Here is a 27546-nt window from a genome sequence, read left to right on the forward strand (position 1 = left end):
TCGATCAGCATAGCTGGATTCTGGGCCCTGACCTGCCTTGTTAAGCAAGTCATTACTTCTCTGTTACCCGTTCAGTTTCTTCACCTTTAATAATAGGTTGCACCAGACATTCTGCTCTAATACTCTATGGCATACTGCCACTGCTAATAAAATAGGTAGTATTTGTTGACTGTCTATTCCATGGCAGGCACTTTCGGTAGACTGATCTCATCCCTGTTTTGCAGGTGAAACAGAGATTAGGTAGCTCATGCAAGGTCACACACTGTAAGTGGTGGAAATGAGATCCACACCCATGAGTTCTGACTCTGTCACCTTCCTCTCCCTCCTTTCTATGTGTCAGGAGTGCTTGCCTTCTAGTTTCTCTACTGAGTGAATTTTTTTAAATGGGGTATCTGAGAAACAGGCTTACCTGGAGAGAGGAATTGATTGGACCCAAACGTAAAGTGCCTCCTGCCTCAGTGAATGCAATGGTCTCTGATGCAGGCCCTACCTTGGTCACTTCTTTTCCAGATCTTCTCCATGTCCCATTTGGTTTTCCACTGGACAGTCAGACCCGAGAGTCTCAGCTTCCCTCCCCCAGTATCCTGTCTCTGCTTTCTAGAAAAGTCTTCCGAGGCACACGTTCAGAAATTTCCCTGTGTCTTAATGGGACCGATTAAGAGCTCCCCATCTTCAGGAAACTGCGTGATGCAGCGTAAGAAGCAAACGGCTTTAAAGGTCTCAGTTCAGCTCTTAGCTGTGGGGTGAGGTAGGTCAGTCAACTGCACCAAACCTTGGTTTACAGTCTGGAAAATGGGAATCATAATACCTCAGCAGGGTTGAGGGAGGTCCGTGTGATGAAAGTTATGTGAGCCAGCAAGCGTCATGTGTGGCACATGCCCACAAGTTTGTTCCCTTCTTCCCCCCATAGCCTCTCACAGCCTGTGTGAGCTCCAGGACATGCACGCAGGGCTGCTCAGGCACTCCTGACCAAACCCACAAGATCTTTCATCCTGGGGCTCTGACCTACAGCACAGGGGCTCTGGAAATAGCCTGTGTCACCTGAACTCTGAAGTGGCAGTTCCCAGATCCCGAGAAGGAGACATCTCCGGACCAGGGCAGCAGGGAGCAACCGAGTACAGCTCATAGAGTGTACTTCCGGTGAGGCCGCGCCTCCGGCCGGGAAGACGAGGTGGATTTTAGTGCAGATGTCACTTCCGGTCTGCTTACCTGCAGCAGCTCAAACACAGCGAGGAGGTCCCCTCCGGAGAGGCTCCCACAAAAGATGGGGTGATAGGACAGCCTGGGTGGCTCATAGTCCTGGTCAGCCAGATGTACAACAGGAGCAACCACGGTGGCACCCAAGTATTCTGGCTTCCCCTAGGGCAGAGAAGAAAGGAATTTGTCCCTGATGGTTACCTACTTTGTACTGACCTGTGTCAGGGCACTTTTAAAAGTAATCGCGACAAAACTGTCAGCCTCAGTGTCTCCCTCTCGTTGCTAACTCCCTCTTTTCTTCTGCCAAGCACCTTTATCCCTGACCAAGGCGGGGGGTGGAGAGGAATGCATGTGGGCTCCCAGGGAAAACTTCCAGGTCCAAGGCTTTTAGGGGTTATCTCTTTTCTCAACATACAGAGTTCAATGGAATTAAGTTAAAATGATCATCTAGGGTACACTTGAAGGGAAAAAGAAGAAAAAACGAAGAAAAAACGTGGCACTAAACATTCCAAAAGCTCTCTGGGGCAGGAGACCATTGGATCAGGGAACGCAAAAGCCTTGGAGTCCAGGCAAACCAGTGTCCATGCTCCCACATCTGCTACCTTCTAGCTCTATGGCCTTGGGCCATTGACTCAACTTTTTTGAGCCTCATGTCTTAAAAGGGATTCAAAATAATGCCTGTTATGGGGGCCGTGGAGATTGACTTAATGATGTATGTGCTTTTGCACAGTGACTGGTATACAGTGAGCGCTCAATACATGGTAATATGATGATGATGGTGATGATGAAGGTCAGTATAGTCAAGTGATAGAGCAGTTCTGCCCCATTTTTCTTGGTAATAAAAGAGGCCATTAAAATATTTTTGTATGTACATATGCATAGGGGCCTCAAATTTCCTTAAGAACTATGGGAGACCACCTTCTCCCGCCTCTCCCCACACCTGCCCCCCGGAGCATGGAGCTGTCTTCCTCCAGGAGCAGCATGGGGCTGGAGCATGGGGCAGCCTCCCCCTTTATCTTAGGAATGGCAGCATTGCCTGTTTTACTCACTGCTGTGTCCCCCAGCCCAGGGCAGGTACTCATTACATTTCATGGAGTGAAAGTTGTTGGATTAATGACTTCCAAAGTACAAGGACAGTGCCCGCAGTCAGCGGCTGGCGGGTTTTTGCAGCCGTCCTGCTTCATTGCCTTGGGACTCAAACCAGCACTCGCGTTCCTGGCTGTAGACGGAACCTTGGTTGAGGTGGAATGGGGTTTCATTTCAAAGAATGATTATTTGGTGATTAATGATTGTTTTAGATGATTAGTTTGACTTTAAAACAAAGCCTGCCTGCTGGGATCCACTGGTGGGGTCAGAACTATCCCTCCCAGGATAGACATGATGCTAGACGTGGTGCAAGTGGTCTGCTATCTAACTATTTCGGCCATGATCCTAGCCAGGAATAATTAAGTAAAATTGCCCTGGACACAAAAAAGTATAAACTTAAACCCAAGCTAATTTGCCGAATATAAACTCATTGCTTAGACAGGCAGCAGGCCCTAATGAGGGTTACAAGCCACTGGATAGTGAGAGAAAGTTCTAGACCGGAGCCATATTCTGGCACGGTCGGAGTGTAATCGTCTGATTACCACCCCAGGGCTGTGTGGGCCTGGCCTAGCTGCAGCCCTCAGGGGTAAACAGAACCTTCAGTGTGTCTACATGTATCTCTCCAGGAAGAAAATACAAAGCTTCCATGTATTTTTTTCTCTCCTACATCTCCTTTTGGTTTTGACGTGAGAATGTAGGCTTGTTTTCCTGGGAAGGGTCGGGCTTGGGTGGGGCCCCGGAGGGCAGTCAGTAGAATGGGGATCTGGAGGAGGTCTGAAAACAAAGGGAAACCCATGTAGTACAGCAGGTGGTTTAAGAGTTCGCCAAGATGCTTGATTATTGTTACTGGTTTTCAAATACAAAAGTACTTAGAATGGGAATCATGTTGTTAGCAACATAATTTAAAGTTATTTATTTTGTGCCTGTCTCTACAGAAAATCTATATGTACAACCATAGAACTCATAATTATGTACAATTTATAGCTCTGATTTATAGCTGGAGGAACAGGGTGCAGAGAATGTGACATGGAAAAGCAGAATGAGTATGTCTAAATGGATATAGCCACACCAGCTACTCCCCCGTGTGCAAGAAAGGAGGGACACAGGAGGTGAGGTTCAAGTTCTGGCTCTGCCTACAGCTACCTATGACCTTGAACAAGGCATTTGACTTTCCGGGGTCTCTGGTTCCTTCTCCAGGAAACAAGAGGGCATGCTCTCCAAGATCCCTGCTCCTCTTCTACAATTCTCCCACCCTAATTTCCTTCTGACCTTGAATTAAGGTCAGAGCTGCCAGCATGCTTGAGGAGATGAGGAGAATTTAGGAAGCCTTCTTGGAACAACTATTGCGCTTAATATATTTGTGCTTCTGCAACCTCCCATGGGGGGCACACATCAAAAAAAAAAAAAAATAAGGCTTTGCCTTTTTATCTTAGACTTATTTAATGTAAAACAAAAGGAAAAAAGTAAAATCCAAAAGAAGAAGAAGGAGGTTTATCTTAGTAATTAAACAATAAAAAAAAAAAATCCTCCTGTAAGATTTTGAATGTACGTAGTATGGAATACAGACATCTTGGAGAGGAAAAGTTTTGGTTAACATCATAGCAGAAATGGGCTTGGCAGCAAAACTGAGAGAAAACAAGACCCAGCTACAAGGGCTGAATTGGTGATGATACCCACCCAGTTCTCTCCAGGCAAGGGAGGCCTGGACTTTTTTTTTTTTTTTTTTTAAGATTTTATTTATTTATTTGAGAGAGAGAGAGAGAGAGAGAGAGAACATGTATGAGTGGAGGGAGCAGTAGAGGGAGAAGCAGACTTCAAACTGAGCAGGGAGCCTGGACAAGGGGCTGGATCCCAACACCTTCGGATCATGACCTGAACCAAAGGCAGACACTTAACCTACAGAGCCACCCAGGTCTCTGAGGCCTGGACACTCTTAGTGAGCATTTTTACTGCGTGGCAATAGGCCAGGGCTGGAGGATGGGCACAACCGCAGGGGACGTCACACCAGTATGCTGTTCCTGAAGAAGCGTGTGCGGACTGAAGTTCTGGGACCCACATCCTATTCTAATCGCAATCTCTTGACAAGTAGAAGCGAAAACCCCCTTAGTAAAGCAAATGACCACCACCCATGTTCCCATTTCAAATCGTTGTTTTCCGAGGTCAGAACGGCATCTGGGCACCGGTCAGGTCCTGAGCAGTCCCAGGCTGGTTAGACAAAGTATGTCAGTGGACTGCGGCCCAGTGGGCACCGCCTGCGACACTCACCACCGCGTCGCTGTCGTAGAGCTCCACCACCACCGAAGGCGGGGACTCCGCCAGTTCTTTCTGGTCTCCGTGCAGCACCAGGTTGTTGAACAGCAGCATCTGGTTCCAGGTGGGCGACAGGGTCTGGGAAATGACCTAGAAGGTGGGGCCGAAAGAAAAGCAAAAGATCATTAAATAGGGCTGGAGGCGGGCGGCTGGGGGGTTGCCTTCATGCCACAGTTCCTGGTGGAGGGCAAAGAGACGCTTCCTCGATCAGCTCCTTAACATCCAGGCCACAACACAGACCGATGTACTGCCGCTGTGTGCTAGACGCGAGGGGGTGCAGAATCCTTGTCCCATAGTGCTTTGAGCTCATGAGTAGAGCCCTTGCAATGATTGACACTTTATTTATGTCCATAATTTCAACTCAAGCCTCCCGGGAGTGCAGTGCTGGTAACCCATGCTACCCTCCACTGAGCATTACGTGCCAGCTGTTGCCCCGGGATGCACCGTCTCATCCAGACTTCACCGCCACTCTGGGAGGTGGATGGTTATCTGCTCACATCTTACAGACCAGGAAACCAGGGCTCACTTTGTTCGGAGACAGCAAGTGGCAGAACTGGGATTCGACCTCCATCCTCTGGCACCAAAGCCCAGGCTGCTAACCTTATACAACCTCACCACATGCATGCGAGCACTCCCTCCATTTTATGGAAACGCACATCGGGGGTGAGGAAGATCTAATGATTACTCACTTATGAACAAGTAAAATTTTGTCATTAAATACTCAAAAGTGGGGTTTAACTCTACTATTCTTTCTCTGGCATTCCACTGGTCTGTACATATTTATTTGACTGTGTTGAACTAACAAGAGTCTTCAAAATAACCTTCACCATTTTGCATGACATCTTTTTTCTGAGAGAGCAAACTGGCATTGGTAATTGGCTGTGTCCATCCTACAGATGGAGAAACCAAAGAACAGAGGACAACAGTCTGCATTATTGGTTAAGAACCTGGATGGTCAAAATTAACAGGAAGGGAAACAAGTGTTGGAAAGGATGTGGAGAAAGGAGAACCCTCTTACACTGTTGGTGGGAATGCAAGTTGATACAGCCACTTTGGAAAACAGTGTGGAGATTCCTTAAGAAATTAAAAATAGAGCTTCCCTATGACCCTGCAATTGCACTACTGGGTATTTACCCCAAAGATACAGATTTGGTGAAAAAACAGGCCATATGTACCCCAATGTTCATAGCAGCAATGGCCAGTCGCCAAACTGTGGAAAGAGCCAAGATGTCCTTCAACAGACAAATGGATAAAGAAGTTATGGTCCATATATACTATCAGAAAGGATGAATACCCACTTTTGTATCAACATGGATGGGACTGGAAGAGATTATGCTGAGTGAAATAAGTCAAGCAGAAAGAGTCAGTTATCTTATGGTTTCACTTACTTGTGGAGCATAAGGAATAACATGGAGGACATCAGGAGAAGGAAAGAAAAAGTGAATTGGGGGAAATCAGAGGGAGAGACAAAGCATGAGAAACTGTGGACTCTGAGAAATAAATTGAGGGTTTTGGAGGGGAGGGGGTTGGGGGGATGGGTGATCCTGGTGGTGGGTATCAAGGAGGGCACATATTGCATGGAGCACTGGGAGTGGTGCATAAACAATGAGTCTTGGAACACTGAAAAAAAAAAAAAACCTGAAAGTGGCTCACAGTTCCTCCGCCAAGCCATTCCCCTGCTACCCTCAGAAGGGGGTGTCATTTGTCTTTGCCTCCTCTTCTCAAGTTAATTGGATGTTTAGACACCTGCTAGTTTCACAGAGCTGAAGACTGGGGTTGTCTGCAGGAAGGGTAGACTCTGTCCCTGGGCAGAAACTGGCCTGTTAATGTGTGGGGCTAGTCCTGGGATGAGGTCAGAGTCACATTTCCCTCTCTCCCAGGCTGTACAGACAAATGGGTGATGTCACAGGTGAACACAGCACCGAAGCTGCTGGGTCCTGGGGAATTTCCACACTCCCTCTGAACTACACCCCTACCTCTCACTGTGCATGCCAGAGAGGTCCCAGACGTGTCCCAGAGGGATCCAGCCTGGTTTAACTTCCAGCCTCTAAAGAACAAATCAAACTGGCATCTCAGAGTTCTATATCAGGAGGCATCTTTAGTCAGGGCTTTAAACCATTGGCATTGTGGCCAGGAGAGAATTTTTCATTGTTCTTTATGTGAGTCATAAAAACACTATGCATTCCACCATTTCCTTCCTTTCTCACCTTTGCTTTTAGAGTATTATATGCTTCAGACACAGTGATGTTTTTGGTATAAATCTCAGAAAGGAGTCCTAACTTTTTGGACAAAGAAAGAATGGCTTCAACCAACCTACAAACAGGAGTTACGTAGTTGCAATGAAAAGTGTGGGTATCTGTCATCATAAAGAAACATGGGTTTTTACGTTGCTCTTTTAAAAATAGAAATGTGAACTTTTCATCAGGTTGCGTGTAAAAATGTGATACCAAAGCGATTTATGATCCTCACATCTTTCCTATAGAAATATTTTGATGGTTTTCTTGGCACTATAAATACCACTTGATAAGATTCCAGAGGCCAGTGTTCATTCATTCAACATATATTTCTTAGCACACTCAACAAACAATGTGCCAGGCTCAGTATTAGGCACCAACAGGGCATCCTGTGCATAGCACGTGTTCAATCATGATTTGCATGAATAAATGAACCGATAGTTACCTGTCCTCAGAGTTGTCCCCGTCGGGCCATGTCTAAAAGCTCACCCAAGCAAAAACACATTCTCCCACTTCTCTGCCAAGGTGCCCATGACCAACTTCTCTCCTTCAGGGCTTCCTTATGGAGTTATGCACTATGACTGTGCTTGAGGCCATCTGGGAGATTTTGGTAGCACTTAGCTGACACTTTGAAGAAGGAGTGAGATACTATGGGTGGAGCATAGCTTTCAAATCAGATATCCCTGGAATAGAACCCTAGTGCTATCCCCTGCCCCAGCTTGGGTAGGTGATTTAACCCCTGTGAAGCATCCTTCCCCTCATGTAAATGGGGTCGATGCCAACCTTGTAGAGTTGGAATGACCGTTGTCTGAGATAAAGCATGTTAAGTGCCTGGCACAAAGTAGGTGCTCAGTAAGTGCTTGTTGCCCACCTGACTCCACCCTGCCACACTGTTTGTGAATGAGTAAGCGGTTACTGAATACCTATCACATGCCAGTCTTGGCGCACTAGGTACTCGTGTCTAACAAGGGACAATCTGAGTTCTCAGGACTCTGATTTCTTGAAATATCAGGTTCCACCTTGCCCTCCTCCATGATGTCCTCTCCTCCAAAGCTCCTCTCCACCACTTAGTCCCTCTCCCCTCTGTCTCCAAAGCCCTTCTCTTTGGGGAGCTCTCTCCCTTTTCCTTTAACCTTTGGCCACCATAAGAATTCTAAGTCCCACATCATCAGTGACCTCTGGAATAATGGAGTTCCCCTTCTGACATCTTTCTGATCATGCTGTCACTTTAGAGAGGACTGGCTGCAAGACCAGCCCTGCTCAGACCGCTCCCTCTGAACGTCGGGGGGTCAGTTCAGGCAGATGCTACCAGGTGAATGGTGGAGCTCAGATAGGACTGCAGGGACTCCGGGCTCAGTTTCCCCATCAAGAAGAGTGTAAGAATGGGACATGTCATACACACGCTCTGAGGCAGCACAAGACTGAAGCAGCAGAGGGAAACCAGAACCATTGCTTACCAAAATGGAAACAGAGTGGTTAAGCAAAGTGGGTTCAGAACTGCACCAATGTGGGTTTCCATCTTGGCTCTACTACCTTCTACCTATCTGGTCCCTAAGCCTTACCTTCTCATCCACAGAATGGGGACACTAATAACATCCACCTTTAGACTGCAGTGAGATGTAGTAAACAATGCATAGAAAATGCTTAGCAGGATGCCTGACGCATAAGGAGCTTTAATAACTGGCAGCTATTAACAAAAATTAGGTACTTGGCTCAAAAGTCTGGTGGCAAAGCTCAGGGCTCAACTGGAGCTGTTTTCACTTTCAAGTGAGTTTTTGATAAATGCCATTTGTTCCTTTGAGATAGGAGTCCAAGTCAAGTGAAGGTACTGGATAGAGATGCAAAATAGGAAGATGATCCCAGCCCAGTGAGATCACTCAAACCCCTTCCCCATTCAGGGCCCTGAGATCACCAGGGCCTGGAACCCTACGGTTTTGCAGCTGGTGGAGGAAGGATCCAGGGGTTCACCCCTTGAGAATCCTCCTTGCATCTGCTGGGATGCCTCAATGACAAGAATAACAAGGAGCCCCATAGAAGTTGTTACAAGCAAGGCACTGTCCTGGGTGGTTTACCCTCTAGAAAGCGTACACAAAGTCATCATCATGAGGGCTTTGCTTCAAGAGCTTGGATCCGAACCCAAACAACGTGGTTCCAGAGTCCATGCTCTTAATCACTGAGCTATCACCACCTCTCAAAACACAGAGAAGAGAAACTAGTCTCGAGTCTTTATGCTTCAGAGGTTTTCATGCTCCTTCACTAAGCGAGGATGCAGACAGCTTCCTTCTGAGATCTCTCTCACCTCCCCGCCTCAGACCGAAATAACCTCTCTCCACACGGCTCTTGGAAAACTTTGTCTAGCCTCGCAGTATGGGGTTTTCCATGGTGCAGCCCCCAAGCCCAGCACAGAGCTGTCACAGAGCAAGTACTCTGCAGGAGGCTGGCTGGAGAAATGCATGAGATGATGATTCACTATGAGCTAGGTCTACATGTCACAAATCACTCGATCTCCCAGATCACGGGTCTCACTTCAGAGAGACATGTCCGCCCGTGTACTATCTGCCGATGTAATGGCCACCATTCATCCATCACTTTATACACTGAACTTTGTGCTTCTTCACAGAGCCCTGTTTTTAGATGACAGATGGGGGGCTGGTGAGTAAATGCGGTCAGAGAGTAGATGAACTACTTAGCTCTCTTTGGGTCCTTGGTGTTTGTCTTAACACTTGGAGATGGACGAATTCCTTGTGACCTCTCCTCAGAGCGCTGAAGCCTCAGAGAATGGAGTCCTTGGATATTATGATCTAATGGGAAAAGTGTCCTACTGGATGCCCGCAGATTAGAGACGCCTCCACTTTCCAGCACTCAGTGTACAGGAAAGCAGGAGAGCCCAGAGGAAACCAATGTGGACCCACCTGCTTTAATCCTCACAACACTCATTAGGAATTAGTGTTTTCCAGAGAGAGACACTGCATTGCACAGTTGAAAGCATGCAGAGTCCCCCAGCTGGTAAGTAGAAAGCAATGATGCAAATTCTAGGGCTTCCTGACCACAAAGCTGGAAAACGTTCCTCTGCACTGAGACCCTCACAAAGGTTGGATCATAAGCCTCCCGCGGCCATGTCTGTGTGCAGTTTTCTCATGTGTTTGTTTCCCTCTGAACTTGGCCTTGTGCCCAGCACTTCAGCAGGCACTCACGTATGCCAGCTTTCACTTCTCCTCTTCATCCTTCCTTACTTACACGCTTCCTTCACCGTGGGGACTTCCTTTCTTGGCTACAAGACCTTGGGTCACATTGGAACAAGAGACCTGCCCCGTGTCAGTCCTTCCTTGCACATGCGCTTTGGAGGCTGAAAACCTGCATCCCCAGAGACAACAAGCCCCTGCTTTTCCCTTTACTGGGCTCTGCTGCGCCACAGCCGCGGGTGCGGGAAGAAGATAGGCAGGCTTCCCTGGTTACCTTTGTGGTCTGGCAGTGGGAAAGGAACGTGACCTTGGCAAAGGGGTCTGAGAGTCCATTGCTGTCGGCTGCGATGAGGCCCCGGGCTTGGTACATGTGAGCTCTCAGCTGAAAGACATGCCGGGCTGTGGACAAATAGTGGAAAAGGACAGGCATCAGTGGGCTTTTTCCAGCAGTGAGTGGGAACGAGTGTCTGTGTGCCTTGTGCACCTGCGGGTGTATCTGGAGACAGACAAGGAGCATCACCGGCCTCTGAGACTGAAATGGAAGCAGTTAAGAAAGGGGCATCTATTTATGGGGTACTTCAGGGCCATGCATTGTCCTTGGCACCTTTACTACATCGTGGGTTTTAATCTTCATAACAACCCTGTGATTATATGTATAATTATCCCCATAGATGTATGAGGCAAATGGCTACAGAAGTCTTCCAAATTTGCAGAGTTATCAAATGCCAGGGCCTGAATTTCACTTCTGTCAGATTCCAAAATCACCTTCTCTTTCCAAAACAGCACATTTTATGTTTTCATAATTTTCCTGGTTTCCACCGCACATGCACTCATGCATGTGTGTGTGTGTATGTGTGTGTGTGTGTGTGTGTGTGTAAGAAAGGGGGCTGACCCACTAATACTCTTGCTTCAGCAAGCTCTTGAGTAAGCCACTCAGCCATTCTTCCATTCAGCCAGCCGACGTCATCTTGAGTGCCTACTGTGTAGCAGGTGCAGTCTGGTCTACTGATTCCGAAGTGGCTAAGACAGCCCCTGCCCTTGGGGAGCTCCAGGGAGGGGCAGCAGATAAGACAAGCACCTATACCCCAGGGACAGGAGGCCAAGGACTAGCATCCTGTGAGAAATACCGGCAGGGTACATGGACGTGAAAGGCGGGAGTGAGCACATCTGTTGACAGGACAGGAGCAGAGTAAGTGCAGGTAAGTGCAGACCAGGGTTCAGTAGGGGCAGGAGTGTCCCAAGTGAGAGCTGACCTACATATTCCTGGGCTTCTGTGTATTTGTAAGACCCCTCTTATTTTTATGCCCCCTTACTCCTTTTTATCCCCTTCCCCACTCCTATTCCTTGTCTCCCCCAAAGGCTACATTTTACTGCATTCAGGGTATCAGTGTTTTGCACTGACGTGGGGACTGGAATACAGGAACTCTCACATACCAATTTGACTAGGTCTACTTAGTTAAATTAAGGGGGCAAATACTGGCCCCCACCCCTGCTGTGCCTCCCCTAGGCTTAGGTCACACAGATCTATGCATAGACTCGTACAAAGTCATTACCCTTCTCTGTGCCTTGTTTCCTCACCTGTAAAATGGGGGCAATGATAATTCTTCATAGGGTTGACATAGGAGATCTAAGGACTAAAAATGGTGCCTGACCCATGGGAAGAAGTGATGTGAAGATGCTGCAGAGGCTGTTACTACTGCTTATTGTCATGTGACCTGTGATGCTGGCAGCTGGGGGCCACCTGGGCATCCCTCAGAGCCCTCCGCTACAGCCTCGCAGGCAGCACACCACACAACTCTAGGGGGCGCCATTTATTTAGTTGAGGTTTTTGTTTTTCTGAAGCCTCTTACCAGCTCTGTACCTTAGATTATCTTAATAAAGTCAGCTTCCTCTTTGCTCTCACAGTTTGGTGGCCCACTTCTTGCATTTTAGCTCACTTTCCACTTGTGGTTAGTAGAGACAAGTCTGATTGCCCCCACTGGAGGGCCAGATGACCCCTCTTTCATCTCTGCATCCCCCACTAGTCTTCCCACCGTGCCTGCCATATGCAGGTGCAAATTAATTATTGGTTGATGGCTATTTTCTGAAGCACAAAATGGGTGAAGAAACGAAAATCTCCAGCGGGTGTGGAAGGCAACCAAAGCCATCCAAGCCAGTGCACGGCAGAGAAAGTTTATTAGGTCACTCTGTGAAAATAACACACCGCAGAGTATCAGAAAGCTTTGGAAAAAATCTTTCCTCTCCTTTGAATTGTTAGTAGCTGGGACAGGAAATAGGTCCAGGTATCTTAGATCTCTAGAGATAGTATCTACAGAAATAACAAGCTAACTTGACGTGGGTGTCTTTCATTCAAAGACGAAAACTCTTTAAAGGCAGGTGGAAAGGAAGGACAATAAAGCAGGGTTTGGAGAAGCTGACTTCATCATTCACTAGTCAAGTGATCTTGGGCAATTGCTAAGCATTTCTGATACATCCCTCTTCCCTCTGTAAAATGAAGAAACTACCCAGGGCTGACTTGACAAATAAATTCAATGTAATGTATAAAGTAGAGGGCCCGATGCTTGGCACCTGGTAGGGGCTATGCATTTTCCAAAAAGACAGGGCTGGACTTTCCTTGCTCTTATGCCCTGTCACTGGGCTCAGCAACCATGAGCTGAACCACTGGATAAATACCCCCAGAACCATGTCTTCTCTAACTATTGAGCCACTTAGAGTCCACTGGCAGTCAAAGTCAACCAACATCAGAGGAGTCTCGTGTAACACAGAACTTATGGATAGTTCTCCTGGGCTTCCAGCACTGGCTCAATGCAAAACTTATCCTCAGCTGAAGTGAAAGTGTAACTGCAGTCTACTCTGAATTCAGCAGTGAAAATCCTGCAAATTGAAGCCATTTGGAAACAGAATGCAAATTGAAACTGTAAAGCATTAATATTTATAATAAAATCCTAAATTATATGAAAATGTAAATAATGGCACTCATAGAAAATATCTATATAGAAGAAAGGATTATATAAATCATGCTGAATTTCTAAAAGTGACCATGTCAAGATCCAAGCTGAAGAAACACAAGTGACCCCAGTGATACCCAGTTCCCACTGGGTTGTTAATGGTAAATGTAAATGCCTGTCGTTTATAGGTCAAAACCCTAGCACCACACATCATATCAGAGCAAAAACTTACTGACGTTTTTAAAAGACATCTTCTGCTTCCATTGCAAATTCAATCTATATAATCTGTCTACAAAGAAACTCAAACTGCATGCATTCTCTACATTAGTAGAAAAACATAAACTTTTGCTCCAGATGTATTTAATGACTTTACTTTGTTCTTTTGAGATGGGACATTGGAAGGTGAGGAAGAAAATTCAGAAACTGTATTTTTAAAAGGCTAATAAGTTGATCCTAAAATAATGTGCTAACAGCTCACGCATGCCACCCTGCTCGCTGTTTTCTCAGAAGTCCACAGGAGCCATGTAATGACCTCTTTGCCCAGTGGGGCATCATACCTTGGTAGAACAGGTTGGTTGGGGGTTGATCAGTGCCGGCCACTTTGGAGGACGTTTCTGCTTCATAGCCTTCTGGCAAGTTGTCCAGCATGGCACTGGAGTGTGGGGTGGAGCCGAGCCACAGGTACGCGTCGACCTTTGCCTGCACTGTCCAACCAGCCGGCCGTCTCCCAGGAAGCTGGGAAAAGGTTACAAGGAAGACCACTTCATTAGTAGGAGCCTCACTCTTTGAGAAAAGAGGTCCAGTGGATCTAGTGTTCAGAGAGCAGGTCTCAGTACCTAATCTTGTATCAAAATAACACCAATGACCCCAGTTGCCACCATGCACCATTCTAGAGGTGGATCCAGGTTTAATGGGGCCTGAAGCTTAAACAGGCACTTCCAAGCCCTGGATCATTTGAGTCCACCAGGAAGGTATGATTATTGCTCCTGTTTTATGTAGAGGAAACTCAGGCTCAGAGAGGCGAAAGAAGTTCCCTAAGATCACTCAGCTCTCAAGTGACAGAGCCAGCACCAAAACCCAGGGAGCTATTTCTAGAGCTAGATGCCAGTCTCTGGGTTGCCTCGTCCCACACTGGGTTGAACCCGAGCTTGCCTTGTCCCACTCTGGGTTGAACCCTCCCTTCCCAGAACTCTCAGACACCTGGAATTCCAACCACAGCTTCTACCTCTTTGCTTCATTCAGAAGGATTCAAGTGCTTCTTCCATAGTTCAGGTCTCTGTGCGCTTGAAGGGACCCACCTGCTCTACTGCGTCCTTCCTTCCCAGCTAACCATCTCTAGTCCCTTTATCCCTTCTTCATGTAGCATGGTTTCAAATTCCCTTTCTACCCTGCATTCTCTTCTTTGATTTGTTTTGTTTTGTTTTGTTTACAGATTTTATTTATTTGAGAGAGAGAGCATGAGAGAGAGAGAGAGAGTGTGTGTGTGTGCACAAGCGGGGGGAGCTTCAGGGCAGAGGGAGAAGCAGGCTCCCTGCTAAGCAGGGACACCCCCTCATGCGGGTGGGGGTCTCGATCCCAGGACCCCAGGATCATGACCCGAGCCAAAGGCAGACGCTTAACTGACTGAGCCACCTAGGCCTCCCCCATTCTCTCCCTTGAATGTACTCAGATTTGGATTTCTATTCATGTTTGTTTGAATCCGTGTGTTTATGTGTGTCTTCGTGTAAGTGGTATGAGTGTGTGCATATACAGATGCCTGTGTTTTCAAGATGTGCAGGATATAGCTCAAGGCAGTGTGGCTTCTTTATTTCTTAGTCACCAGGATTCGGGGACTCCTTCCCCCAACTAAGGGGTCCCAAACCCCAGACTTGGCTGTGTTCAGGATTGCTGGCAAGACTTTCATTCTGAGAGTAGCTACCTCTCCAGAATTTGTTGACTCGGCTAAGTGTCTCTTAGTGTTTCTACGGATTTCCTATCAATATTTTCCCCTTCCTTCCACACCACTTCTTTTCCAGAGAGAATCACAATAATCCTACATAAGAGGCTACAGCTTGCTCTGACAGTTTCCAAGGCACCCGTGGAGAGCACCTGAGTCCAAAATTGATCACGGTTGTTTACCTTTCTATCTTGCCCTGTGGGTCCCCTAAATGGATTTTCAGCAGCTCAATTCAGCAACCACCTGAAGTGCCATTAGGCCCTACTGAGACGGTGGGGTCAGGAGGGAATCGCAATGACTGAGACACACTTCCGGGCCCTCCTTCATTAGCTCACATCTAGACAAGGAGGTTGCCTTTTATTCATTTATTCAAGGATAAGGTCAAGGGTAAGAGGAAAGGCTAAGGGAGCAGAGAAGTAGGAGCAGGTGTTTTCATCTTTTCTTTGTGAATCAACTATTTGGCTGGGCTTTAATGGGTACTTCCAGAGTTGGACTAGTGGAGAAGGCATCCCAGGAAGAGGGAAGGCTTGAACAGAGACACAGGGGAGGGAACTAACAGTGGAGCAGAGGCTCAGTGCTGACTCTGCGCCAGGAGGGGATTTGCTAAAAGCTTTCAGAGAAGAAAGAGAATGACACAGACAAGGATGAGGGACCCTGCTGCTCATTGTGTGGACAAAAGACAGTAATTCATACAAACTGAAGTTGGTCAGCAGATACTGGAAAGAGAGGGTGTGCTTGCCTTGTAGAGGTTTCAGTCTGTGGCAAGACCCAGTGCCACCTTGTGCTGCTCCTAGGGAAGCTGGATTCAAAGTTGGGGTCCTGAGAACTGATGGGACTCAGGAGATGGGATACGGATGGAGGCGAGTTGGAGCAGGGGGACTTCACACAGGCAGAGAGGAAAGGAAGGTGGAGAGCCACCCTCCCACTGGGCTCTGAGTATGTCCAGTTCCTTGCACACATAGTTTCCTTTTGGTCATGAATGTCCTTTCCCGCCCTATGGCCCCTGGGGGTACAGTGGGGATGAGACTGAAGTGGGATGGCTCTCTTCTTCCGGTGGGTGGATCGGGCTGAGCTCAGCAAATTTTGTTCCAAAGAGTCCATCCTGTTCACTAACACATTATCGTATATTTAAATTAGAAAACAAGAAAGATCATGGAACCAGAAACCATGATTTACCATTACAATTTACTATTTATTTGGGCATGTGACTTCAGATGAGGCAATTTGATTTCCTCTAGATTAATATTCCCCAAACTGGGCCCCTCGTGAAAGGAGTTTCCTAACATCTGTAAATAACTATTCTAGATGAATAACATTGGCAAGCATGGGTTGTAAAGGTTAGAGATGTTTCCTGACTGCAGAACTTCTGGGAATCCTTCACTGACTAAGGGGCACTGTGAGACCCTGGGGAGAGGAGGCACCTTCAACCTTTCAGGCGGGTTTGAACATGGAAGCTCATGGGGCCACCCAAAGGCCAGCTGTCCCACAGCATAAATTTTGAGGAATCTCCAGCCTGGAGATTTTGGAGGTTTGCATTCTCTGCTCTGTCTTGGTGCATTTTTAATTCTCAGCTAAGAAACCAGAGTGAGTGGTAGGTGGGTGCATGTTTTGCCTCCCTGGGGCTGCTCCTGCTTTTTCAGACTCACCAAGAGAAAGGGACATAACGAGAGGTGGAGAGAGGGAAGGAAAAGCAAGGGTGACGATCAAAACTGGACTGAAAATAGTTTTGCTGAATCATCTCACCAAGATGTTTCATCAAGTCAGAGCAATTGAATTCAACAAAATTTAAAAAGCCATCACCCAAAGTGATCCTGGTGGCAAAAGGAAAATACAGACAGACGTAAGCCGAGGCTAGGGACGGAGGGCCTCAATTCTCAGTTATGTCTGTCCTCGGGCTTCCTGTGACACTGTTCTTTGTTCTAATTTTAAATAAAGTCAGAATACTTCCAAATATTTAGGAAGGAGGAACTTTACACTGATTTTCTAATATTTTTAGCACAGAGCCTTCTCAAACGATTTGCTATTTTTAAGACAAATGTTTCTTGTGACCCCAGAATTCCTTGGATGGAAAAAGTTGAAGAGAAACCTTAACATTTGTGGTAAATAGCTACAAGGAACTTTTTTTTTTTTTTTTCAGTTACAGCTTCACAGGGATCAGTTTAAGATTCACATTACACACTTGATAGAAAACAACACACAGAGCCGCAAATACTTCACTGGATACGAAGGGGCACACGATTCCAGAAACGGACTCTAGATATCGGATGGCCATTTGTTTGAATGCCAACATTTATTGAGTGGTTAATCTGGATGATGTCCACTCTGCCTGCTTTATGGGCAGTTACACACTTAGCCCTCAGCACCGTCTCCATTTGCTGGAGGAAGAATAGGAAACACAGAGATGTTAAGTAACTTGCCCAAGGTCACACAGCTTGTAAATATTAAACCCAGAATTCTGGAATAGGTTAAACTGTGCTCCCCTTAAATTCATACATGGAAGTCCTAACCCCCAGTACCTTAGAATATGACCTTGTTTGGAAATAGGGTCATGGCAGATACAGTTGACATGCAGTCAAACTAGAGTATGGTTCTATTTTTTTTTCTAAGATTTCATTTTTTTTAATTTAATTTCTTTTCAGTGTAACAGAATTCATTGTTTATGCACCACACCCAGTGCTCCATGCAATACGTGTCCTCCATAATACCCACCACCAGGCTCCCCCAACCTCCCACCCCCTACCCCTTCAAAACCCTCAGATTATTTTTCAGAGTCCATAGTCTCTCATGGTTTATCTCCCCCTCCAATTTCCCTCAACTCCCTTCTCACTTATTTGTGGAGCATAGAAATAACATGGAGGACATGGGGAGATGGAGAGGAGAATGGAGTGTGGTTCTTACAAAAAGGACTTCATGTGAAGAGACACACCCTAGGGAGAACACAGTGTAGAGTTTGGAGTTATGATCCCATAAGCCAAGGAACCACCTTGGAACAGGTGCTTCCATTCCCTAGCACTTCCAGAGGGAGAATGGCTCTGCCCATACCTTAATGTCAGAATTGTAAGATAATACATTTCTGTTGTTTAAGCCACTTGTTGGTCCTTTGTTACAGCAGCCCTGATAAGCCAATACAAATTTCCACCCAGATTCACTTCATTTCAAAGCCTAAGCATTAGATCATTATCCCCTAATCCCTCTTCTGTCTGCAATATTTAGCAATCACATCTAAGGTAGACTCTAATATTTGGATGGCACTTAGAGACTACCTAATCTAGCTACCCACTGCCATGTTTATATCAAGGGGACAGAGAACAAACATGGATCTCTATATATAGGGCGAATTTCCCTGTCACAGCTATCACCAGGCTTGGTTCTGTCCTCTGGAAACACACAAACGTACTCAATTATCATCCATGTGCTTGCCCTACAGACACTTAAAAGCTCTATCGTGTTGTCAAGTCTTGTCCGTTAAGCATTATCTCTTTACCCATTCTTCATATGGCATGGTTAGTGAGCCTTTTCACCCTCTCTCTGAGGCAGTAGAACATAATTATGTTATAGCAAGAAATCAGAACTACAACTGCCAGGAAAGTCAATGATGAGTTGGGAAGAGTTAATCAGTCAAATTACACATTCTTGTCAGTCACTGGTGAGTGGTGAGCCTCCTCTGGACCATTCCTCCTCCAGATTTGCCTGAGTCTACTTCTGAGATATAAATTTGTAGTAGAAGTAAAATACCCAGGGTCTCTAAGAAAGGCTCAAAGTTTGATTTAGAGTCAGCAGCAGCAACCACCTGGAGATTGTTTCCATGGTTGTCCATTCATGAGGCATCAAGGGAGGCATCTGGTGACCTGTCTTCATGAAGGGTACATGGACCCAAGATGAAATTTCACAGTTGAAGCCCCACGAGGATTCCCAAGCTACCAGTTCTGTGAAATACAAACCTTTTCTCCTGTAATTTATTTTTAAAATACAGATGAATTCATATGAAAAGATGCCTTGGACAAATTACACAAGAGAAAAGGTAGAGAGAAAACTAATAGAAAAATGTTTGTTTCTCCTAGTAATCAAAGAAATAAAAATTAAAGCAATCTTGAGGTACACCCCCTAGATTTAAAAAAAAAAAGAAAACCTTTATATGAGTCTGTTGACATATTAATTGGAAAACTGAAAAATATTCAGTCTTAGGATGGTCTACCAAATCACAGTTAGAATCAAGAGGTGTTTCAGTGGTCTGTCCTCAGATCTTTGAAAGTTTTGGGGAAGAGTCAGAGATATGGACACACACTAGGAATGCTGAGAGACTCAGGAAAAACAGAGATTTCTTGTGTTTGAGTCAAAAATAGTGCAGACTTACTTTGAGGAAATGAGTTTTGATCTTCCCACAGTGTTTGCCCATCTGCTCCCTGTTGGGGGAATAGAGCAGGTCTTTGGATGGGATGCGGGCATATGCCACTTTCTTGTTGTTGCTAAGCATCCAGATGAAGACATCGGGGATGGTGTGCTGTGGCTGTGGGAACAGAGGGGAATGGGTTTGATGGGTGGGTGCTTAACAGGTACCCTTCCAGTGTTCTCCTATCCTGAAAGAGTCCCCCTCTGTAAAACAAATTCTGTGACTTAAACCATCTAGTCACTTAAACATCTACGAAAGTAAGCAAGTGTAGCTTCTTGGAGAAAAACTATGTCATGACACAAGTACATGTAAACCCCATATCCCCAACTGTGCTATTGTCCTTTAAGTATATGCAAGTTGGACCCACGATGTGGCATCTCTAGTGGCCTACTTATCTCCCATCTATGAAACAAAATATCTTCCCCTTTGATTTTGCTTTTTTGTAATCACGTAATGATTCATCCTCAATCATTGGTCCTCTTAAAAGTCAGGTAACATTCCAGAATATTCAAATGAAAAAGAAAAAAAAAATCCATGCATGTCTTTGAATGTCTTTCTACTCACCTTTCAGGAAGGAAAAACTATTCTACAAGGGACTTTTGACCTAAAATATGGTTGCTAAGTATCTTACCTCCATTTTAGGTGGTTATTCAGGAGAAACTCGACTAAATTGCACATAAAATTCTACTTTAAAATTGACCTAATCAAGACAGGAATTGCAGAATTCCCTGCCAAGAGGCCCATTATGTTGTGAGTGTTTGAAATGCACATTTCTGAGCCAGCATAGTTACCAAATCAAAGGGAGGTACATTGTCATAAACTGTGCTTTGGTTTTCTTGGGCTCAAAGCAGGTGCTCTGTCTTTCTAACCCTATAATCCTCTGGTGTCATTTGTTCCCAAAGAGGGCATCCCTTCTCTCCTGGTATGGAAATAGAAACATCAGTAAGGAGGTTTTCCTAGCCAGAAGGTGAGTAAGTCACAGACAGATGCTTGGTTTGAAACTTCTGGGTGCTTAATAAAATTCCTGTATCTACTACCATAACTTCCTCTCTCATTGCTTATTTTGTCCTCAGGGAATGATAGCTTTGCAACAAGAAATAAAACTTTTGAGATTGACAGAAGCAGGAGATCTGTACTTTTCCTTGAAATCTTCCCACACAAAATCTGGTATCTGACCAAAGCAAATATGAGGACCTTTTTAGATCATTCTAGAAGTCACAAAAGATACTAATTACAACTAACTTTAAAATGAGATGCTGTTTTGACTTTTGCTGGAGATGAGTTTAAATCCTCTTAGAGTTGAAATCTTATCAAAGTTCCCATACTTATTTTGAATTTTCTTGATTCCATTAAGGAACATGTTTTTTATTTCTGGTGAATACTCAGGCTTCATTTAAAAATCAATGAAGCTGTACATTTTTGGCTTAATTTAAGACTCTCCATTCTCACCCCTAAACTAATCATGCCTGCTCAGCTCAGCAGTGCTTGGGAGAAAGTACTGGTCTCCCTCTTCACCCTCATCAAATATTCAAACCTCACTAGGAATACAATTGATCTAATCTCCCAAGGGAAGTTTGCCTTTAGAGTTGATTACCTCATCGACAAGGAAGCGGAGTTTTTCCACCAAGTTTTCTGCTTCATGGATCATTTCATTGAGAGATAACTTTTTCTTCTGTTGCTGAATGATCCCCTTGGCTTTCTTGGCCATTGCTTCCTGAAACAGGACAAGAATCAATGTAGATCTTTCTAGAAATTGGGACAAGTACTATCGGTTGCTGGAGGATCCTGAAGGTGCTTGTAAGTTCCACACTGAGCCACTCACGAGGCTGGTTCAGGGTCTGCCCATGTGCATGCTGCCTGTTTAATAAAAATTTCATAGGCATATGGAGGCAGTAAGTATCATCTCACCTTTGTTTGACAGATGAGAAGCCAAGGCCCAGAAAAGTCAGAGGTCTGTCAGGGTCCCAAAGATCTGGCTCTCTCATACAAAAGTAACTAAAATACATTGAGTTCTTAGTCTGTGTCAGGCAAAGTTCTAGCTCTGGAATTAATCCTTGTTGCTCCTCACAGCAGCCTTCTAGGGTGGGCACCATAGCTGAGGTGGGAGAAGAATGCAGTACAGAGAGGCCAAGCCCAAGCAGAGCCCCAGCAGAGTCCAGAACCCACATCCTTCATCGCTGCTCTTACTACCTCTTCTAGAGGTTTGGAGGAATGCTTCCAGACCAAACTGGCATTATTTGAGAAATGCTGACAGGGAGCTCAAAGTGAACGTTTGGAACATCCAAAAATGTTTATTTGAATTCATTCATTCAGCCACATTTTTGTGCTCAGGAAACCCCAAATACTTCCCTGTGATTTCCGAGACACTGCATGAATGGGCCTGGTCTACTCTCTGGTTCGTCTCATTGTATCGCTTCATACACTGGCCCCGAGCACACGGGTCCTCAAGAGGGCCAAAAATATGCCATGCTCAATCCATCCTCAAGACCAGTGTGTGGGGCTTTCCTCCTGTTCAGATGTCCTTCTTGGACTCTGCATGGCTCTTTCCTTCTCAGGTCTCAGCTTAAATGTCATCACTGCCTCACGTACCCCCATGTTCTTCTGATCACTGTGGCCTTACAAAGTTTTCTTCATAACCATAACCTGTAATCATTTTTGTTTATTTGTTGTTTACATTTCTATCTTCTGTCTACTCCACTAAAATATAAACTTCCACTGGACAGGGACCTCCTCTGGCTTGTTCTTACTCTTTTTTTACTTATTCTCAGTATCCTGCAGAGTTCCTGGCATATAGTAGGTGTTAAATAAATGTTGGTGGAATGAATAAGTCAATCAATACATTCCTCAGGGGCAAGTACCAAGTCTTATAGCTCTATTGTGTTTCTAGCACCTAGCACAGGGCCTGCCCATAGGAAGCCTCATGTTCATGCTGACCAGGAGGAATGATTATCTGCTACCGACCAGGTACTGTCCTAGGAGCCAAGGCCTAGGACAGGGGAAGACACAGGCTTCCTTCCCCAAAGGACAGTTTGGTGAGCTGAAAGCAATATATGTTCAAAACTTCAGGGAACCAGAAAGAGACAGAGCTAGGTTTTACAGATGACATGACATTTGAGCTGAGACTTAAACAACAAACAGAATTTATCAGGTGATACTGTATGGTTTCACTCATATGTGGAACATAAGGAATAATGCAGAGGACAATAGGAGTTGGGGGTGGAAACTGAATGAGAAGAAATCAGAAAGTGAGACAAACCATGAGACTCTTGACTCCAGGAAAAAAACTGATGGTTGTGGAAAGGGAGGTGGGTGGGGATTGGGATAATTGGGTGATGAGCATTAAAAAGGGCATGTGATATGATGAGCACTAGGTGATATACTCAACTAATGAATCATTGAACATTATATCAAAAACTAATGATGTTGGGAAACAGTGTGGAGATTCCTCAAAAAATTAAAAATAGAGCTACCCTATGACCCTGCAATTGCACTACTGAGTATTTACCCCAAAGATACAGCTGTACTGAAAAGACGGGCCATATGTACCCCAATGTTCATAGCCACAATGGCCACAATCGCCAAACTGTGGAAAGAGCCAAGATGCCCTTCAACAGATGAATGGATAAGGAAGATGTGGTCCATATACACAATGGAGTATTATGCCTCCATCAGAAAGCATGAATACCCAACTTTTGTATCAATATGGATGGGACTGGAGGAGATTATGCTGAATGAAATAGGTCAAGCTGAGAAAGTCAATTATATGGTTTCACTTACTTGTGGAGCATAAGGAATAACACAGAAGACATGGGAGTTAGAGAGGAGAAGTGAACTGGGGGAAATTGGAGAGGGAGATGAACCATGCGAGAACGTGGACTCTGAGAAACAAACTGAGGGTTTTGGAGGGGAGGAGGATGGGGGGATGGGTAAGCCTGGTGGTGGGTATTAAGGAGGGCATGTATTGCATGGAGCACTGGGTGTGGTGCATAAACAGTGAGTCTTGGAACACTGAAAAAATAAAATTAAATTTAAAAAAAACTAATGAGGTACTACACCTTGGCTAATTGAATTTAAAAAACAAAATAAATAAAATCTTAAAAAAAGAAAGAAAAGGGAAAAAAAAAGAAGCAAAAGGACAGTCCAGACAGAGGAACCAATTGCAGATGGATGGTATGAAGGATTGACAAATGCCAGTGATTTTTGGAGCAATGGTGATCTAATCAGGTTTGTATTTTAGAAAGACCATTCTGGTTGTGGTATGGAAGATGGGTTGAAGAAAGCCTACTGCAATAGACTGGGCCTAGTGGGTGCTAAGGAAGTCAGTTTAGGCAGCGATTCTGGGGATGAAGAAGTGGAGCGCATTCTAGAGTCTCTAAGGAGAGGAATCAATAGGGCTTACAGACGAATTGATTGTTGAGGGTTAGGGATAAAGATTCAAAGTTGAGTCCAGGCATCTGGTTGGAGCAACAAGCATGGCTGGTGGTGCTAATACAGGATGGGGACAAGGTTTAATGGGTTTAAATGGGTATAATAGGATGGGTTTAAGAGTTGGAGGTGTTGTGAGACAAGCAGATGACATGTCCACTGGGAAGGTAGAAATAGAGGCCCGGAGATGAGGAGGGAGACGTGAGCCTCTACAAGAGATCAAACTTGTGGACTTGTGGTCAGGCCAAGGATTATTGGATGCTAGAAGAAAACAGAGCTCTGTGGGCAATATGTGTAGTGGACGGACACTGCAGAGACAGGGAAGAGCTGTCAGAGGTGCTCAGGAAAAAATGGGGTAGGACAAAGATCTTCTATAGAGTAAAAATCTGCCCTCCCTTGGAGTCCAGAGGAGGAGTACACAAACCTTTCATTCTGGAAAGAAAGATAAACCAGTTTAGAGACTTGGGTTTTAAGTGTCTAGACTACGATTAATTAGCTATGACCTTTAAAAGATCATTTAATCTCTCTGGGACCCACTCACAACTTATAAATGTCCCTGACCATCAAATACTGAGTAATTTTTCTTTGCAGAATTATCATGGCCTCATTCAAAACGTCCCTTGGTGCCACTGCTAGAACTAAATTTTCAAGGCGAGATAATCCAGGGTCTGACTTGGTCTGGAATTTCTCAGCCATCACTCATGTGACAGAGACTGAGTATCTCTGAGGCATGTACTGTTACAGACACAGCACTCTTGCCCTGTTGTCAAGAAAGTTTACAACTCTTCACACAGTTCTTAATGGAAGGAAACTGAAGCGGGGAGAAGAGTTATTTTTTTGGTTTTTCAGTTTGTGAGGCAAAAGGTCAAGTCAAAGAGCTTATAGCCTTTGACAAAATACAGATGTCAAGAAAATAGGCAAGGGAGAAATCCATCAGAATATGTTGTAGGACAGGTGGGCTTCTAAATCATTCTTATAAATGGTCAGAAAATGCTAGCTCCTTTCCAACTTGTGCACATATTCCCTTCTCACTCATTCTTCTACATCACAAAAATGTATAACCTTTAGAAACATATCCTCATCTGGTCTATGACCTATGCCTCATCTGTGAGGTTTATTTTTAAAGCACATGTTTTAATTCTGTTCAAAGTATAAATAGATTTTCACATACCAGCTCCTGCCAGCAGAGCGTAAGTCGTTTCTTATCTAAAGTGGTCTGGTTCAACATCTTGGGTTTCTTCTCTGCTTCAGAGATAAAGGCACTATAGGAGAAGAATAACAATTCTGAAACCTACTTAGTGAAAATCCATTTATGCAATTCCAGAGATTTACAGAAGTGCTTTCTGCAATACAATGGGAAAGTTGATGAAGCCACAGACCTAAGATTTCTCATTTAGAATTAAGCAATGGTGCGCTAACTTTTCTAAGAGACAAAGTGAGGGCTGGAAATGATACCCAGACCCCACATAAATTTGGGGGAATAGGTGCTTGTTTTCCTATTTTCTTTTATACATATATATGAGGATGGCTATCCAAGGTCATAACAAACACAAAATAATGCAGTTTTCCATCATCTTACACACTTAATATACACCAAGAGTTTCACAATAAGTTGCATGTAAAGACTATTTTAGACTCAATACTGGATATATCCTCACATGTTAAAAACTATACAAAAGACTAAGTGGTAACATTTTAAGGGATGATGTTAAAAATGTGCTCAATAGAAAATGGTAGAGGTTATAAATGCAATTGAAGAGAAATACAATGACTTTAAAACTTGGGGAAGTAAGATATTGCCCTCATTAGCAATAACAAATGCAAATTAAAATCAATACCATTTTCACCTATTAAAAATTGGATAATGTTCAAAGTTGGTGGAGGAAATAGTCACTCTTCTCTAATAATGTTTAAGAGACATTTTGATAGCACTTGTCAAAATTTAAATGTCTGTATAATTTGTATAATTTGATCTAAAAATTAAACTAGAATCCTGTCTTTCAAACATAACTAAAAATTTTTGCAAGAAAATGTTCACACAGTGATTCTTATCATAGCATTGTTTATAGTAGGAAAATAAGTAGAAACAACTAATATATCAGGGACCAGTTAAATATGTGATACATTGAGGACTATTGTGTACTACTGTAGAAAGATGCCAGTGATAGGTTGTAGAGAGGAAAAGCAACCTGCTGAGCAAAGTGTGCACCATTTCTGAAAAAAAATAGAGTGTTTTTAGGAATGTGTGGGTTTGCAAACACATGGGGAAAAAAATCCAGGAGGACAAATCACACTTGTATCTGGAGAGTGGGCTTGGAGAGAGAATTGAGAACACTTTTTTGTTATACATTTCTACACGTTGTTTTTTTGTTTGTTTGTTTTGTTTTGTTTTTGGTAAGATGAGCACATAATACTGTGATTTAGAAAATCAAGGAGAAACAAAAGGAAACAAGGAAATAAAAGGGGAGGTCTAAGATATCTCCTGTGAGGGGGCCGACCTCATTGCACTTAGAAACCTCACCAGAAATTCTCTGTGGATATAGTAGTCAAGTTACATTTTCTCTTAATTTTTAAAAAGAATAAAAAAGATTTTGCTTTGAGGAAGGCAACTTGTTGTTGCATGTTTATCTTTCTGAGAGCCACACAGAAATTCCACTGCAGTCCCAGGGTGGACTAGCTCAAGGAGACATGGTAGACACTTCTGAGTTCTCTCTCCCTTTCTCACAGGATGAAAAATCAGTGCTTTCCTTATCAGAATCAGAGTAAATGACCATGGCTCCTGTTCCTATTCATTCTTCATCTTTCAAACCCAGCCTGCTGTGGCCTGTGGACAGCCTCTTCACCTTCACATGACAAGTGGCCTGTCTCTTCTTGGCAGGGTGGGGTGGGGGGAAGGAGGACCTTGAGGTCCAGCTGCTTAACCATGAATGTGTGTTGCGGGGGTGGGCGGGCAGAAGTCCACCTTGACCTAAGGTCCACGCTGCTTTCTCAAATCCAAGTTTACCAAATATAAAACTAACATTTTGAGCTCTGACCATCTTAAATATGTTTTTAGTTGGTTGTAACTTGAAGAGAAAGGGGAATGATTATCACCCCAAGTAACCTCCAATATAGAAAATTATTGAGCTATAATTTGCCCACAAAAATAATTTTTATTTCTAAAAATAATGAGATCATGGAGCTTTTCAAAGATGCTTAAAGAGAATTCCAGGTGGCACTTAGCTCACAGCAGGAGTAGCACCAAAACATACTGCTTCTATAATGAGAAATGAAAAAGAAAGATAGAAATAAATATGTATATTTATTTGTTTGCTTCCCTTTTTTAATGCAAAAATGTGGGGTAACCAAGAGATTAGGAAAGAGAACTTACAAAGCAGAACATCAGAATTTAACAATTTAGCTACCCCCTATCTACTAAGTTTTGCCTTCCATCAAATAAATCTCTGCCCTTTCTTCATTGCTTCCATTATAACAAATTCTCATTTCTGTTCAAGTCTTGAGCTAATTAAATTCAAGTGTTAGTCCAGGTTGCTTCCTTATGTGATAGGCAGCCCCTACGATGGCCCCCAGTAATCTTCTCCCGTTTCTTCTTGCCAATGGGCAATTCCCTCCCTTTGAATGAGCACTGGACCTAGGGACTTGCTCATAGTAGAGTATGTCAAGTCTACGGCCATACCACCCTGAACGCGCCCGATCTCGTCTGATCTCGGAAGCTAAGCAGGGTCGGGCCTGGTTAGTACTTGGATAGGAGTAGAGTATGTCAAGAGTGATGGGATATCACTTCCAAGATGAGATTAAAAAGACCATGACCTCCATCTTGCTGGCATGTTCTCTCTGA

At 44.4% G+C, this 27546-nt stretch overlaps 1 protein-coding gene across 1 annotated transcript in view; it reads right to left on the reverse strand.

The window, feature by feature from the left end:
* Nucleotides 1–27546, reverse strand: part of LOC111146702 (fer-1 like family member 6) — a 118758-nt gene that overhangs the window by 57154 nt on the left and 34058 nt on the right. The window contains exons 15-21 of the mRNA XM_022502370.1: nt 24880–24970; nt 20878–20997; nt 19248–19400; nt 13515–13692; nt 10284–10408; nt 4549–4683; nt 1210–1359 (exon numbers count right to left, since the gene is read on the reverse strand). Of these exons, the coding sequence (XP_022358078.1) occupies nt 1210–1359; nt 4549–4683; nt 10284–10408; nt 13515–13692; nt 19248–19400; nt 20878–20997; nt 24880–24970 (952 nt within the window). The remainder of the gene's footprint in view (nt 1–1209; nt 1360–4548; nt 4684–10283; nt 10409–13514; nt 13693–19247; nt 19401–20877; nt 20998–24879; nt 24971–27546) is intronic.

The sequence above is a fragment of the Enhydra lutris genome, unplaced genomic scaffold (assembly GCF_002288905.1).
Source record: "Enhydra lutris kenyoni isolate GAN:26980312 unplaced genomic scaffold, ASM228890v2 scaffoldscaffold14, whole genome shotgun sequence".
Lineage (NCBI taxonomy): Eukaryota > Metazoa > Chordata > Mammalia > Carnivora > Mustelidae > Enhydra > Enhydra lutris.